Source organism: Anolis sagrei, chromosome 2 (genome assembly GCF_037176765.1).
Source record: "Anolis sagrei isolate rAnoSag1 chromosome 2, rAnoSag1.mat, whole genome shotgun sequence".
In the NCBI taxonomy this organism is placed as follows: Eukaryota; Metazoa; Chordata; class Lepidosauria; order Squamata; family Dactyloidae; genus Anolis; species Anolis sagrei.
The window spans coordinates 277,916,262-277,932,967 of NC_090022.1; the positions used below are offsets into that span (position 1 = coordinate 277,916,262).

At 43.6% G+C, this 16,706-nt stretch overlaps 1 protein-coding gene across 2 annotated transcripts in view; it reads left to right on the forward strand.

The window, feature by feature from the left end:
- The first annotated feature begins 283 nt into the window (after positions 1-283).
- The window catches only part of FYB1 (FYN binding protein 1), a 63,344-nt gene continuing 46,921 nt past the window's right edge, over positions 284-16,706 (forward strand). For both annotated transcript variants that reach the window (XM_060761417.2, XM_060761418.2), the window contains exon 1: positions 284-1,747. In XM_060761417.2, the coding sequence (XP_060617400.2) occupies positions 1,745-1,747 (3 nt within the window). In that variant the 5' untranslated portion in view covers positions 284-1,744. The remainder of the gene's footprint in view (positions 1,748-16,706) is intronic.

The following is a 16,706-nucleotide window of genomic DNA, read 5'->3' on the forward strand; positions in this document are numbered from 1 at the left end:
GATGCTACTTTAGTAGAAGGATGTACGTCTGGCAGTGTCACTTCGGACAGAGGGATTTGTTTTCCTTGTAAAGTTTTAGTTGGTGGGATGAGCATTCTTAATAAGTATTTGCTATTTACTAGTAAGTTGACTTTGATTTATGGTGGTTCTACGAATGAATGAACTCCAAGATCCCCACTCTTCAGCAGCCTTGAGTAAGGGTTGCAAACTTAGTGGTGTGGCATGTTTGCTTAAACCAATTCACTTATAGTGAGATGTCCCTCTTTTTCCACTATCTTTCTCTTTAACAGGCATTATCACGTTTTCTGTCAAGGTTTTAGGATGGACCCTTTCCAACTCACCCTGGAGAAATGCCAGAGACTGAACCTCGGAGTTTCTCAATGCAAAGCAATTTTTGTGCCACTGAATAAGATACATTTATGGTATTATTATTCTGCATAGCTTTAATTTTCATTATTAACCACTATGTTAGTAATCACACTACACTAAAGGTAAATGTAAAGGTTTTCCCCTGACATTAAGGCCAGTTGTATCCGACTCTGAGGGGTGGTGCTCATCTCCATTTCTAAGCCGTTGTCCGTAGACACCTCCAAGGTCATGTGGCTGGCATGACTACATGGAGCACCGTTACCTTCCTGCCAAAGCGGTACCTATTGATCTACTCACATATGCATGTTTTCGAACTGCTAGGTTGGCAGAAGCTGGGGCTGACAGCAGAAGCTCATGCTGCTCCCCGGATTCAAACCTGCGACCTTATGGTCAATAAGTTTAGCAGCTCAATGGTTTAACCCATTGTGCCACCAGGGCTCCCCACACTACACTACTATTCATTAAACTTTGATAACTCCTGTATTTCCATTGTATGGAATCGTAGAATTTGTAATTTTGTGAATTCTCTGACAATGAGGTCCCAAATCATGGCAGAGGTTTGGAATGGATGGCCCTTGTCTCTTTCAACTATGATTCCTAGTTGTAATCCAGCAAAGACGTCCATTGAACTCATCAAACAGCAAATCCCAGATTCTATAACAGAGATCTATGGCAGAGAAAGTGGTATCAACTGGCTCTAAATGTGTAGTAGAGCTGCACCCTATGATTTTACTTTTGTTTCTGTGTCTTTGGCTCCTAGCACTATCAGTCAAAAGACATTGTGCAGCTATTCTATATTCTCCATGGGATTTCTGCTGAGAGAAAAAGAGGAGGGTGAGAGGAAAAGGAGGAGGAAAAGACAGGAGGATTACAAGTGAAAATGTCCAGCCCCTTAATCCTAAATGTAGGTAAATGGGTAGGCAATTGCTCAATAGAAGCCTTGTATCAATGCACTCTTTGCTGGAAAAATAGGGTGCAGGTGCTGAAATAAAATATAAATAAAGTGAAAATTACATGGGTTTTCAACATTCAAGACTGAACTGAGAATTCATAGGCAGGAAGTGTATTAATGTAATACTCTTCATTTCTGTGAATGTTCTCCTCACTCATGTGCATGGATTTCCCAATATTTCTGCCTTCTGGCCTCACAGTTCTACAGAGTATTTTGCAAGTTGCTGCTACAAGCTCTGTTAAATGACGGTTCACAATATGCAAACAATGAATGGTACTGTTAGAATTTTCCTACAAAGGCTGGATAAAAACCACTTGACACTTTGAAAATAGGAAGTTCCAGGCAAAAGGCAAAGAAAGCCTTCGTCTTGTAACACTGCACTCTTCAACAGGGTTGGGAGTGCACTAGAGAATTTCTACAGCCATGGTAAGTCCAGAAATGTTTTCATTGTTTTCACTGTTTCATGGAAACTGATAAAAAAGAAGAAACATTAAGAAGGCTGCTCTGCAAACTGCTTGAGTGACTTATGTCCACATTTCAGTTTCATATCTTTGCAAAGCCAACTGTCTAAGGCACTCAGAAACTGGATAAAATCTTTTTAAGCTTGGCAGGTGGCTTCCAGTTTGCAGCTCAGCGAGTCAAATGCGGCAGATGCCTGGTCTATGGAGAGATTGGTAATACTGGTATTTTTGAGCTTTCAAACAGATTGGACAGATGTGTTTATCAAGACTCTGGTGGGCTGTCACAGATAGCTAGGGAGCTGAATATAGCTTGATAGGTTACAAGCAGTGCTGGAGAGACTAAATTCAGTACTTATTGTAGTGTTGGGCTAGAAATTGGGAGATCCAAGTATCATTGAGCCAGTTAGGTTCTCCTGGATCAATAACTGTTTCTCAGTCTAACTAAATTTGCAGAATTGTTGCTTATAATAACATCAATATGCATAATTATGCAGATAGAACTATCGAGATCTCTAATGAAACAATGGAGAATAAACGTAATAAAATGCCCTTTAAAGCCAAGTGTTTTACCTGAGAAAGAGGATGGCAGCGGCAAACCTCATTGGAATAAATCTTGACAAGAAAACCCTATGATAGAGTCACCAAAAGTTGACAAGACATACAGCAACAACAAACATCAACATCAACACTGCTGGACTACTTGGCAGATTCAAATAACCATCAAGATTTAGAGTTAGAAGAGAACTTGGACATCATTTAGCCCAATACAAGATGAGTTTTACTTATCTAGTATTCCAAAATACTCCAAATTCCAAAATTGTCCACATGGCTTGCTGGGATAATAACAGCATTGCTTTCTGATGGTTCAATGTACATGTTGCACAATATTTTTAAAAATAATGTATAGAATTACCTTCAGACTATGTGCATAATGTTTATGTGAAACATAAGTGGATTTTATGTTTAAATTTGGGTCTCATCTCATTATGTAAATATACACAAATATAGATATACCAGGAAAAAACTCTGAAATCCAAAACACTTCTGGTTCCAAGCATTTCAGATAAGGGATACTCATACTCAACCCATGTTACTTAATGTGGTGATCTGTGTACTGGTGGCTAGCAGCAAATTTTTCAGGAAAGAAAACAATGGTTGTAACTGATAGGTACAAAAATCCTCAACAAACCCTGACAGGTTAGGGGGGGAAACTGCTTCCATATGAGAAAGCTTTCAAAGTACTAATCCACACTTCTGCTTCATGCAAGGATCATTTAACTACAGTTATCCCTCCATATTTGTGGGTTTGATTATTCATTAGTTTGATCAAAAATGTTCTCTCTAAGAATCTCTAGATTCCCCAATGAGACCCTTTGGTCAACTTTCTCCAGCCATGCTGGAGCACCTAGGAAATCAAAGAGAGAGCACCTCTTTAGTAATTTCTGGATCCTCCAATGTGGCCCTTTCCACACAGTCCTATATCCCAGAATATCAAGGCAGAAAATCCCACAATATCTTCTTTGAACTGGGTTATCTGAGTCCACACTCAAATAATGAGAGATTTCCTGCCTTGATATTCTGGGACATAGGGCTGTGTGGAAGGGCCCCATAATTCTCTTGTCAGCTTCCAGAAGACCTAGAAATTCCTAGAAAGATGTTCTCTCAAGTAAAAAAAAAACCATTTTCTTTATTCATATACCTGTGCCCCTAACCACAGCTGCCTGTAAAATGACCTGTTTCTCTCTCCTCCTCCCACTTCCCCCTTTGTCCTCAATTTACTTCAGCTGCTGCAAACTGAGTTCAAAATGTTAAATCAATTTGCAGTAACAAACTCATAAAATGGGGCTAGATTCAGTGGCAAACATCTAGCCTCAGTCACCCACAGAACCGGCCGGCTCCCATCAAATGACATTGTGCTGGGTCTGTGGGTGCAGAGGAGCAGGACCAGTGTGCTGCCATTGCCCTGGCAACATGGGAGGTTTCCCTGATTGCCCAATCTATGGGGAAAGCCTTGCACTCCACACTTTCCTCCATGTGATTGCCCTCCCAGCAAGGCAGGCAATGTGAGGTATGGGGGTGCCAAATTCTCCATGCCTCACTGCGAAACAGACCATTCCCCCCTTCTGCTGCTGGCCGTCTGATAAGGTGGTTAGTTAATTCAACAGAGCAAAGCAGTGGGACACAGAACCTTGTTCTTACACAAAAACAAAATGTCTGGCATCTTCTACCTCAGTGTTTTTCCTCATTTATCACTCTTATTTATTTATTTATTTGTTTATTTATTTTGGGCACTTCTACCCCATCCTTCTCAATCCCCTAGGGGGGACTCAGGGCAGATTACAACCGGCACAATTCGATGCCAACAATTCAGCAGATAAAATACATAACAACAATAACCACAATAGTTAAAACATTCAGTTAATACAATAACAACTAAAAAGCCAATCTAGTGGCTTCATTCTTGGCCACAGGCATCCCAGTTTCCATCTCTGACATGCTGGAGGGCATGCAATGCAAGAACATACAATAAGACATGCCTAAGACATGTACATTTTATATTAGTGTTGCAGACTAAGTGAAAGGAAAAGCATGTGCGTGCCACTGCTTTTGAAGTGCTTGTGGCCAAAAAAAGAAAAGAGGGAGGGAGGGAGGGAGGGAGGAAGGAAGCTGACTGTGGGTTTTTTTCTGCCCTTATCATCCATGTCCACCATAGTCTGTAGTCAGTAGGATACAAAGCATGTGACCAGTTGCCAGGCATTGAAACAGCACATTGCAAACACGATTGTGGCTGGGGCAGTTCATGGTCCAACGAATGGCATGCAAAATGTATGCATATCCTAATTCAATGATTGTGAACCTTTTAGAAATGGGGTGCCCAAACTGGAAGCAGGGAGTTGGGCGAGTGAGATGGCGAGTGGGAAGGGGGAGAGTGGGGAGGGGGGAATCCAGAGAGCAGACAAGCAGGGGAGCAGGCAAGCGGGTGAGCAAACAAGGGATGGGTGATTGGTTAATAATAATAATAAAACTTTATTTATACCCGCCACCATCTCCCTAAGGGACTCGGAGTGGCTTACATGAGGCCAAGCCCAACAACACATCAATAAAACAAAAATCAATAAACAAAACAATAAATACAACACAATTAATATAAAGCACATATAAACAATAAGCAATAAACAGTAACATACAAGAATTTAAAAACCTATGGCCGGGACAAATGTAATAGTTTAAAATTTAAAAAATAAACGCTGGCATGAACAAGGTACGATATATCTGGTATAGGGTTTTAAAAGAAATGAGGGAGCGCAGTCCATCCTAAACCAATAGTAAAGTGCATTGTGAGGACATATTGCTGGGAATTTTCCTCATTCTAGGAAGGCACATTTCAGGCTCCTCCTAAAGACTGCTAATGTTGGGGCATGCCTGATGTCTTTGAGAAGTGAGTTCCAGAGTCAGGGGGGCCACCACTGAGAAGGCTCTCTCCCTTGTCCCCACCAATCGCGCCTGCGAAGGAGGCGGGAGCACGAGCAGGGCCTCTCCAGATGATCGAAGAGATCATGTGGGTTCATACACAGAAATGCGGTCACGCAGGTAGGCGGGTCCTAAACCATTCAGGGCTTTGTAGGTAAGAACCTGCACCTTGAATTGGGACCAGAAAATGAACGGTAGCCAATGGAGCTCCTTAAACAGGGGGGTTGACCGCTCCCTGTAAGTCACACCAGTTAGTAACCTGGCTGCTGCCCATTGTACCAATTGAAATTTCCAGGCCGTTTTCAAGGGCAGCCCCACGTAGAGTGCATTACAGTAGTCTAATCTGGAGGTGACTAAGGCATGGACCACCGATGCCTGGGCTTCAAGCGTAAGTGATGAGTCCAGGAGGACACCCAGGCTGCGGACCTGTGACTTTAGGGGGAGTGCAACCCCATCCAGCACAGGTTGCCACCCTATACCCCGATCCAGCTTACGATCGACCAGGCGGACCTCTGTTTTGTTGGGATTGGTTGTGTGCCTGGAGAGAGGACACTGTGTGCCCCTTCTGGCATGCATGTCATGGTTCAACACTACTGCTGTTATTGTTATTTTTTCACTGAAACTGCCATCATTGACAAAGGACCCCATCACATGAAAGTTCCAAACATGGGTGACAGTGGGGGGACTTGCTGGGCAGCATAATGAATCCATGGGGCAAGGGGGTAAACCATTGTCCCACACCCTGTATTGCCTGCATCACCACTTTCCCCACCACACAGGAGAAAGCATTGCCACCCAGCTTCCCCCAACACTATCCCCATTCTAATAAGAACATGGGAAATCTGCCATGTTCTCTGGGATCTGTCCTAGGACACTTCGAGGATGGAGCCAGGATGGAGTCTTGCCAGAAGCAGCCTGTGTTGTGTGAAGGGCTCCATCAGGCTCCATCATGGCAGCGTCTTAGGATGCTGCAAAAAGTACCTGTGATGAGGTCCAAAGAATCCTAGGAGGAGAGGCACTGCTTTTTTGTCTTCCATGGTTTCCACACATTTAGCTTCTCCAATTACTTTCCCTTACTAGGGGAAGGAAAGATATGTTTGAAATCTAAGCTATCTGATAGGGTGGCCAACTTCTGGGCATGAATGTAAGGGAGATTTTATTTGCAACAAGTGTTGTACAAATTTAGCAGCATGACATCACTCCAGCAAATGCCCACAGCATTGATAAAATTAAACAAAACAATTTATTGGTAATTATCAGTCAGTGAAACTCTTTAAAAACAAACAAAGACTTCTTGGCAGCCCTGCTCCATTTTTTCTCCCTGTCCTCTGTCAAGCTGGATGTTTTTAAACAGTTTTGGGAGGATTGTGAAGTTGGGCTAGAGAAACACAGGCATCCATCCAGTATCGGATTGCAACAGCATGTCTACAATAAACATTGTAATGAAGTGGGAAAGAATGACATACCTGACCTAGTTGTTTCATGTCACATATGCACATTGCTAATTATCAATAAAAAATTATGGAAACATGGGGAATTTCTTTTCCTTTTCTTCTTCCTCCTTCTTCTCTTCTTCCTCTTTCTCCTCCTTTTCCTCCTCTGTGGCTCACTCCTTGCCATCCTTTTGTCAACATGTGAAAACTTTTCTATTCAGACAGGCTTAAGCAATTACCTGTGAGATCTTTTAATAGTGTGCTGGGTTTTTTTTTAATGGTTTCAATTCTAGGAATTGTGTAATGGCATTTTTGTTGTAAATGTATATTTTAGGTGTGTCTTTATATATGCATTTGTCTATATTTGTTTTAGTATTTGAACACTGCCTTGAGTCCCAGTTTTGGGGAAAAGGTAGGAAATGAATGGAGACAATGATTGATTGAATGATGAATCGAAATTTTATATTACCAATCCGTTATATGTGCAACAGAAATGAATTTTGTGATTACACTTGTGTCCTATCTCCAAGATATCTCATTCTGATTTTGGAATACCTATGCAAATATAGGAGGGGCTCCTGGTGGCACAATGGGTTAAACTGCTGAGCTGCTAAACTTGTTGACCGAAAGGTTGCAGGTTGTAATCCGGGGAGCAGTGTGAGCTCCCTCTTTCAGCCCCAGCTTCTGCTACCTAGCAGTTCGAAAACATGCTAATGTGAGTAGATCAATAGGTACCACTCTGATGGGAAGGTAACAGTGCTCTATGAAGTCATGCCAGTTACGGACAACGCCACCTCTTCAGCTTAGAAATGGAGATGAGCACCAACCCCCAGAGTTGGACACGACTGGACTTAATGTCAGGGGAAAAATTTTACCTTTACCTTTTATGCAAATATAGATATTCCAAAATCTGAAAAAAAAAATCATAAAGCCAAGACATTTCTGGTTCAAAGCATTTTTGATAAGGGAAAGACAACCTTCATCAATAAGAGCAACATAAAAGTAAAATTAAAAAGGCAACAATAAAGAAAAGGAAGGCTGGATTCTACCACTTCAAATATGTGAAGAGTAAATATTATAATAGGAGGTACCAGTTAAGATATTTTGAAATCTATAGCAATATATTTTAAACTGGTCCTGTAACAGATGTAATATAGTTGGATTTGGTCCCATTAGCCTGGTGAAGGGCTGGGATATAAAAAAAAATCCCAAAACCAACCTTGAAGGTCTTTGTGATCATGCAAATAATATATTTAAATTCACTTTGCATTTATTCAAGGCAGGAAGTGTATTAATGTGTGTATTCATGAAAACAGACAAAGCGTACAGCCATATGTGCAAATTTAAGAAGGGTAGACGTGTTATTCAGTTATGTATGGCAAACATAACCTGAAACAGTAAGTGTTGCAGCAACAGAATTGCTAAGGCTATATTCCACCAACATGGAGTATTACATAGAAAATCCTTAAATCCAATGATTTAATCCAGGGCAGAAACAAAAGTGCATTTAATCTGATGGTTGGAGTCTCACATCATAGTCTTATGGGCCACATTTTCATAGTTTTTGATATGATGCCAATTTTTGTATGTATGTGGCTAAATATCCTGGGGCTACATGTAGTGATTTCTACACATATATACCAGCATGAATGACTGACATATCACTCTCCACTATAAAAGTTATCCCATAATAGTAACTAGATTTGAAAACTCACTTTCCTCCAGCCTAATTGAGAATGTTGCGCTCTCTTAGGGTTCTTCCAGACAGGCCCTATATCCCAGAATCTGATCCCAGGTTTTCAGCTTTAAACTGGATTATATGAGTCCACACAGCCAGATAATCTGGGATAAACAAAAAAGTTGGATCAGATTCTGGAATATAGGGCCTGTATGAAAGGGCCCTTAGCCCCAGACTCTTCCAGGCAGCACTAAATCACAGGTTTTAAACAGGGGCAAAAAATCCCAGGACTTCAGAAGAGGTCCACATACAGACCTGTTGGTCCCAGGATTTCTGCCTCCACTGTTCAGAATTGATGTTTTACTGCAAAATTTAGAGGCTCCCAAGATGACCGCTGTGGGACTTCCACCGGAAACCTCATCAGGTTTTTTTTTTAAAAAATGAGATGCTGATATGCAAAAGATTCATTCTTTATCTTGGCAAGAGAAACTGTGCTCTCCACATGTTTCATGAAGTTTCTGGCACACAAAGTTTTTGCCTTCTACTCAAGTGTCACCTTCTTTTTAGGAACTAACCAATCTGGAACAAACATCTAAAAGAGAAGAAACCTAGATTTAAAAATCCTGTGATTTCCAATTGCAGGGACATACAGACACTCGAAGAAGTGGATATTCAGCTCAAAACTGCAATATTCCCACACCCTGAAATCTCATGGTTTTTGCCTTTTGTAGCGATTGCTTCTGTATTTGCAGGGAATGGCATCCCGTTTGCTGTGGAAGCTCTTGGGATAAAGGTACTATCTGGATGGGTCCCTCAGAGGAAGGCTAAGGAAACATCTTCTAAACACATCTTGTCAAGAATCCTCATGGGATTTGTTAAAAGTTAGAATCTACTTGAAGGCACACAACACCATCATCAACAACAACATCCTTGTCCCTCCTTTGGCAGCATTACTTGAAATTATTGGAGATGATCAAGACAGCATTTCTGCATGATAGCATTTTCTTGATCAATATCCTTTACCACAGGAATCTTTGTGTGGCTGCTTTATTTCTCATTTCCTGACTAAACTGAAAATACTACTAGTAACTCATACACTCCAACATTCTGAGATGAAAACCAGGACATGTGTAGCCAAGCCACACCTGGGGGTGATCAAGAATGCAGAAGTTGTTAATGAGAAAGCACATACAGGCTAGGAGAGGCTGCCAGTGGTTTGCTTTTGCTTAAATCCACTGAGAAGAATAAAACTCTGCCTCCTCCTCTCCCCTATCCTGTTGTGATATGCACATTGAACTCAGTTTGCACCAATGAAAGTAAACTGAGGATCAAACAGAAGCTGAGAGGAGAGAAAACGGGATATTTTAGAAGCAACTGAAAAAGTAGGACAACAGAGAAGTAACCAGGACTGTCCCTGAAATATCAAGATGATTGGAGGTTAAAACCGAAAGTGAGTCAGCTTGTGAATTTATGACTGATGAAATAGCTGAATTTCTGTTTTCACTTCCTCCTTCATCAAGATTTCCAGATTAAAACAATCCTGTTAATCTTTTTTTACACACCAATATACGCCTATGTGGAAGGCTCACAAAAATAAAACCTTTTATTTCAAACAAATCATAAACAAAAACTTCTGAGCAACATTAGCTTGCATTTTAACTGCTTTCTAATTCTCCTCACTGAACAGAAATAGCCCATTTTCTGATAACTGTTATATTACAAGTCTATTTGCTTTTTTATATTTGGCAAGTTAACATGTTCTATTGTTGCTGTTGACGACACTTTAACATGTTGTTTGACAAGTTAACACATTCTGTTGCTGTTGTTATTTATACCCTGCGACTTTCCCTGGTCTGAGACTCAAGGCAACTTAGGGCCCTTCCACACAGCCATATAACCCAGAATATAAAGACAGAAAATCCCACCTTATCCGCTTAGAATTGGGTTATCTGAGGCCACACTGCCATATAGTTCAAAGCAGATAATGTGGGATTTCATTCAACTGTGTGGAAGGGGGCTTACATAGGTTCAGCACAGTATAGTGGTTTGAGCATTGGACTACAATTTTGGAGAACAGAAGGATGGTTTCCTTGCTTGGCCATGAAAACCCACTATGGCCCATTCTACACTGCCATATAATCCAGTATCTGATCCCAGGTTATCTGCTTTGAACTAGATTATATGGCAGTGTAGATTCATATAATCCAATTCAAAGCAGATCATCTGAGATCCGATACTGAATTATATGACAATATAGATTTAGCATGGGTGACCACAAACAAGTCATACTTTCTTAGTCCGAGGAAACAAGCAAAACATTGGTCATGGTTGTTTGGCATTAAAAGGGCATTTTCTATGCAGAAAATGATGTTTCCGTCCTTTGGAATTAAAAATAACATTACCCAAAGGGGACTCTGAGGATGTTTGGTAGTTCTTGAAGTGAAAAAAATAATTTCGGAGGGTGGGTATGTGTGTAGTGCAGGGGGCAGTCATCCGTGTTTTCCAATGTGACTCCTTATTCCATGCCTGCCATATATTGATATAACTTTCATGATATTAGTGGACTGGATGGTACATATTACCATGAATATTCTGGCAAGTTCTTCTCTGGCAGCGTGGTCAGAGTGTTTGAGTGTGAGAGAGAAAGAGTGGGGAAGAGAGGGAAGTTCAGTGGTATTGCTAAATTCTCTCTTCCTCTTTCCTTGCCCTTCCTTCCCCTCTCCATTGTGTCAGCTGGTAAGGGAACCTAAGGAGAAATAGCCAAGTGCAAAACCCCTTAATTTGGTTAAGAAACACCAAAAAAGTATCAAAAGACATTGCAAAGAGATTCTCGGGGTGGGGGATTTACACTTTAAATCCTGTAGTCCTTAAAGATATGTACCATTACAATCTAGTCTTCTTTCTTGTTAAAGGATAAGAAACACTTACTATGCTGCAAAGCAGCCATTACCTTCCTGTTCTTTAAGCAAGTGGGTGTGTCAAATAATATAGTCCTATTTTTAAAATGTTCCAGATAGCTTTAGTTGTAAACCTCAAATATTAACCCTTTTTTTTTTGTCGTGTCAGGAGCGAATTGAGAAACTGCAAGTTGCTTCTGGTGTGAGAGAATTGGCCGTCTGCAAGGACGTTGCCCAGGGGATGCCCAGATGATTTGATGTTTTTATCATCCTTGTGGGAGGCTTCTCTCATGTCCCCATATGAGGAGCTGGAGCTGATAGAGGGAGCTCATCCACCTCTCCCTGGATTCGAATCTGCGACCTGTTGCTCTTCAATCCTGCCAGCACAGGGGTTTAACCCACTGCACCACCGGAGGCTCCATGTTAACCATTAAAGGGGGAAGAGCGGTAGAGTGCCTAAAGCTTCCAACTGAGCCAGGAGAGATATGATGTTAAATAACAGAATGTGTTGTAATGTTGGAAAACCCATATGACAAAAGTCACACTCCATTCTTAATGTCATTTGTGGGACTGCCCCAAAAGTAAAGCCAGGGGAACTGAGGCAATATATATAGAAATTTGACATTTACTCCATCCTGTGCTGGAAAAAGATCTTCAAAGCTACTACTAATACCAGAAATGCACAGGAAACCTAGTGAAGTAGAAAGAATATGTATGGATATCACAGGGGAAACCCCAATAACAACAGCACTGTCTGTGTGTGTTCAAGTTGCCTGTCAACTTGTTGCAATTTCAGTAATGTCCACCAAAAACAAAGGCTTTGACGAGTGGAGGGATCCATAAATAACATACAGTAGAGTCTCGTTTATCCAACCTTTGCTCATCCAACTTTCTGTATTATCCAATTCAGTCTGCCTCCCACCCGGATCCAAAGCTGTTTTAATACATTGCGATGTTTTGGTGCTAAATTCATAAATACAGTAATTACTACATAACGTTACTGTATATTGAACTGCTTTTTCTGTTGATTTGTTCTAAAACATGATGTTTTGGTGCTTAATTTGTAAAATTATAACATAATTGGACATTTAATAGGCGTTTCCTTAATCCCTCCTTATTATTCAACATTTTCGCTTACCCAATGTTCTGCCAACCCATTTATGTTGGATAAGCGAGACTCTACTGTAAATACAGTTTATCTTCTGCATGCATGGATTCTCCATCCATGCATTTAACTACCCAGAGCTTGAAAATTATCCCTTCCATACAAAAAAATCCAAAAAGCAAATGCTGACAGTGCATATATGAGGGACCAATTTTACTGTGCCATTGCATATAATGGGATGTGAGCACCTGTAGATTTGGATATCTACAGGAGGGCTTGGAACCAAACTCCAGCAGATACCAAGGACACACTATAGGAAATCAAAAGCTTTCCACATGCCCTTCAAAGTTTCACCATAGCCGGTCTTAGCATCATCAGAAAAACTTTTGGGCTGAAAGTTAATAAGAGTTGCAAGGGACAAGTTTTCTTCACAGGCATTTGCTCTGTTCCTGCATCACAGCGCAGTGTTTACTAGTTGGCATCAAACTGAAAGGAAGTGGTTTTGATCTGATTTTAAAAGGACTAAGAGTTGTAGATGCATTGCTGCTTTTCTTGGAAGGTATCTCTTTGGCACATTCTCCTCAAAAAGGTAGGATCATCATTAGGTCTGGGTATATTCCACTGGTGTGTCACAGACACAGAGAGACATTGGATTTAAGCACTATATAAATATCAGTAAATAAACACCTTATCAAAGGCATGCACACCCCAGATTCCTAAAACACTGGCTCTAGATGAAACAGCAACACTTTTCATAAGGGATATAGCTACGTTCAAGAAATCAACATGGAGATTCCTTTCTGCAGTACTTTTGCTTTGTAGCTTTTACTTCTACATGCTGATAAGGGCATGTTTTATCTCCCTGGATCATAGGAAGTACACTACGTCTTCCACACTGCCTAGCTTAACTGTTTCTCTTTTCAGGCCATCATTAGCCAAATAAGAATACCATATTCAAAACACAGCAGGAGGGTTTGTAAGTAGCAAGACAATAGCATTTTGTTTTAGTTGTATGAAACAAGGTGAAGCATGCAAAGCACTAGCAGGGCAACATCAGAAATAATGTTGTAGAAAGGTTATGTTGCTAGAAAGAAATGAAAGTGTATGCAAACCTCATCTTTGTTTATTACCTTCATGCCCCCTTTGGCCTTTAAGGAACTGAAGGTGCCATGCACTGTCTTGCCCCGTCTTCTTCTATTATTACAACCCCCTTACAAAGAAAAACTAGGTTAAGAGACAGCAAGGTGTCCAAGTTATCACTCACTGAGTATTGTGGTTGAGTGCAGCAACCAAACAACTAGCGGAACAGAAACTAAGACCTTGGTTTTGGATTGCGGCATGGAGGAGGGGAGGTGTTCCACTAGCCGAGGGGCCCCCATAGAGGTCGTGGTGGGGAGGGGGAGATGCGGAAAAAGGAGACCTCAAATTCGGCCTAATTCGGACCGCGTATCTACATTAATAATCCCAAATCGGTCTCCTAAGGTAAATTGGTGTAACCAGGTGAGCGGGCCCTCTGGATTGAAGGTGGTGCTGTTGAATGCCAGGTCTGTCAACGGAAAAACGACCTTTATCCAGGATTTAATCCTGGATGAGCGGGCAGACCTGGCGTGCATTACGGAGACCTGGCTGGATGAGGCTGGAGGCGTAAATCTTACCCAGCTTTGTCCTCCAGGCTTCTCCGTACAGCACCAACCGAGATCCGGGGGACGGGGAGGCGGGGTCACAGTGGTCTATAGAGATTCCATCCATCTGACCAGGAGTCCCATCCCGCAGACCACAAATTTTGAAGGCGTCCACCTGAGGGTGGGTGACCGGGACAGAATAGGGATTCTGCTAGTGTACCGTCCACCTCGCTGCACTACAGTCTCCCTACCTGAGCTAGCGGGGGTGGTCTCGAGCCTGGCGTTGGAGTCCCAACGGCTTCTTGTGCTGGGGGACTTCAATATCCATGCCGAGGCGACCCTCACAGGAGCGGCTCAGGACTTCATGTCTGCCATGGCAACCATGGGGCTGTCCCAACAAATATCTGGCCCCACCCACTGTGCTGGACATACATTGGACTTGGTTTTCTGCCAGGGATGGGAGCAGGGTGGCGGTGTGGAGGAGTTGTCCATCTCTCCGTTGCCATGGACTGACCACTTCCTGATCAGATTTAGGCTCACTGCGCCCCCTAACCTCCGCAAAGGTGGAGGACCCATTAAGATGGTCCGCCCCAGGAGGCTTATGGATCCGAATGGATTCCTGACGGCTCTTGGGAATTTTCCCGCCACCTCGGCAGGTGACCATGTCGACGCCTTGGTCGCTCTCTGGAATGGGGAGATGACCACGGCAATTGACATGATCGCTCCGGAACGTCCCCTCTCAAGTAGCCGAGCTAAACCAGCTCCTTGGTTTACTGAGGAGCTGGCAGTGATGAAGCGAAGGAAGAGGGAAGTAGAGAGCGTGTGGCGCTCGGACCCAAGCGAGTCAAATCGAGCACGGTTTGTGTCCTTTCTAAGGGCATATGCCGCGGCAATAAAAGCCGCAAAGAAAACTTTCTTTGCGGCCACTATTGCGTCTGCAAAAAACCGTCCGGCGGAGTTGTTTCGGATTGTCAGAGGCCTTTTAACTCCTGCCACCTCAGGCGGGAGCCCTGACAATTCGGTCACGCGCTGCGAAGCATTTGCTCGGTTCTTTGCAGACAAAGTCGCCTTGATCCGTTCTGGGCTGGACACCATGTTAAATGCAGTCTCCGAGGATGTGAGACTGCATTGTCCTATTTTGATGGATTCTTTTCAGTTTGTGAAGCCCGAGGATGTGGACAAGATACTCGGAGGAATGAGGCCCACCACGTCCATCCTAGACCCCTGCCCATCCTGGCTTCTGAAGGAGGCCAGAGGGGGATTGGCTGAGTGGGTAACGGTGGTGGTTAATGCCTCCCTTCGGGAAGGCAAGATTCCAGCGAGCCTAAAACAGGCTCTTATAAAACCGCTGTTGAAGAAACCATCATTGGACCCCACTAAATTTGACAACTTTCGGCCTGTTTCCAATCTCCCCTTTTTGGGCAAAGTCATGGAAAGCGTGGTGGCCTCACAACTCCAGGTATTCTTGAGAGACACGGATTATCTAGATCCAGCACAGTCTGGTTTCAGTCCGGGGCATGGTACCGAGACGGCCTTGGTCGCCTTAGTGGATGATCTGCGCCGGGAGCTAGACAGGGGGAGTGTGTCCCTGTTGGTGCTCCTGGACCTCTCAGCGGCCTTCGATACCGTCGACCACGGTATCCTTCTGGGGCGCCTTGTGGAAATGGGTCTTGGGGGCACTGCTTTGCAGTGGCTCCAGTCATTTCTGGAGGGCCGTACCCAGAAGGTGTTATTGGGGGACTCCTGTTCAACACCACAGCCTTTGACCTGTGGGGTTCCTCAGGGCTCTATATTGTCCCCCATGCTGTTTAACATCTACATGAAGCCGCTGGGTGAGATCATCCGGAGTTTCGGGGTGCGGTGTCATCTGTACGCAGATGATGTCCAACTCTGTCACTCCTTTCCACCTGCTACTAAGGAGGCTGTCGAGGTCCTGAACCGGTGCCTGGCCGCTGTAATGGACTGGATGAGGGCGAACAAACTGAAATTAAATCCAGACAAGACAGAGGTACTCCTGGTCAGTCGCAAGGCCGAGCAGGGTATAGGGTTACAGCCTGTGCTGGATGGGGTCGCACTCCCCTTGAAGGCGCAGGTTCGCAGCTTGGGTGTGATCCTGGATTCATCGTTGAGCCTGGATCCCCAGGTTTCAGCGGTGACCAGGGGAGCATTTGCACAGCTTAGGCTCGTGCGCCAGCTGCGCCCGTACCTTGGGAAGTCTGACTTGGCCACGGTGGTACACGCTCTGGTCACATCCCGCCTTGACTACTGCAACGCTCTCTACGTGGGGCTGCCCTTGAAGACGGCCCGGAAGCTTCAGCTAGTCCAGCGCGCGGCAGCCATGTTACTAACAGGAGCAGGACGCAGGGAGCATACAACGCCCTTGTTGTTCCAGCTCCACTGGCTGCCAATCTGCTACCGGGCCCAATTTAAGGTGTTGGTGCTATCCTACAAAGCCCTAAACGGTTCTGGCCCAAAATACCTTTCGGACCGCATCTCGGCCTATGAGCCCACGAGGACCTTGAGATCGTCTGGGGGGGCCCTTCTCTCGATCCCGCCTGCCTCACAGGCACGCCTGGCGGGGACGAGGGATAGGGCCTTCTCAGTGGTGGCCCCCCGGCTGTGGAACACCCTCCCTGTTGACATCAGACAGGCGCCCTCCCTTATGTCCTTCCGGAAGAGCCTGAAGACATGGCTATTCGAGAAGGCATTTAACTAAAT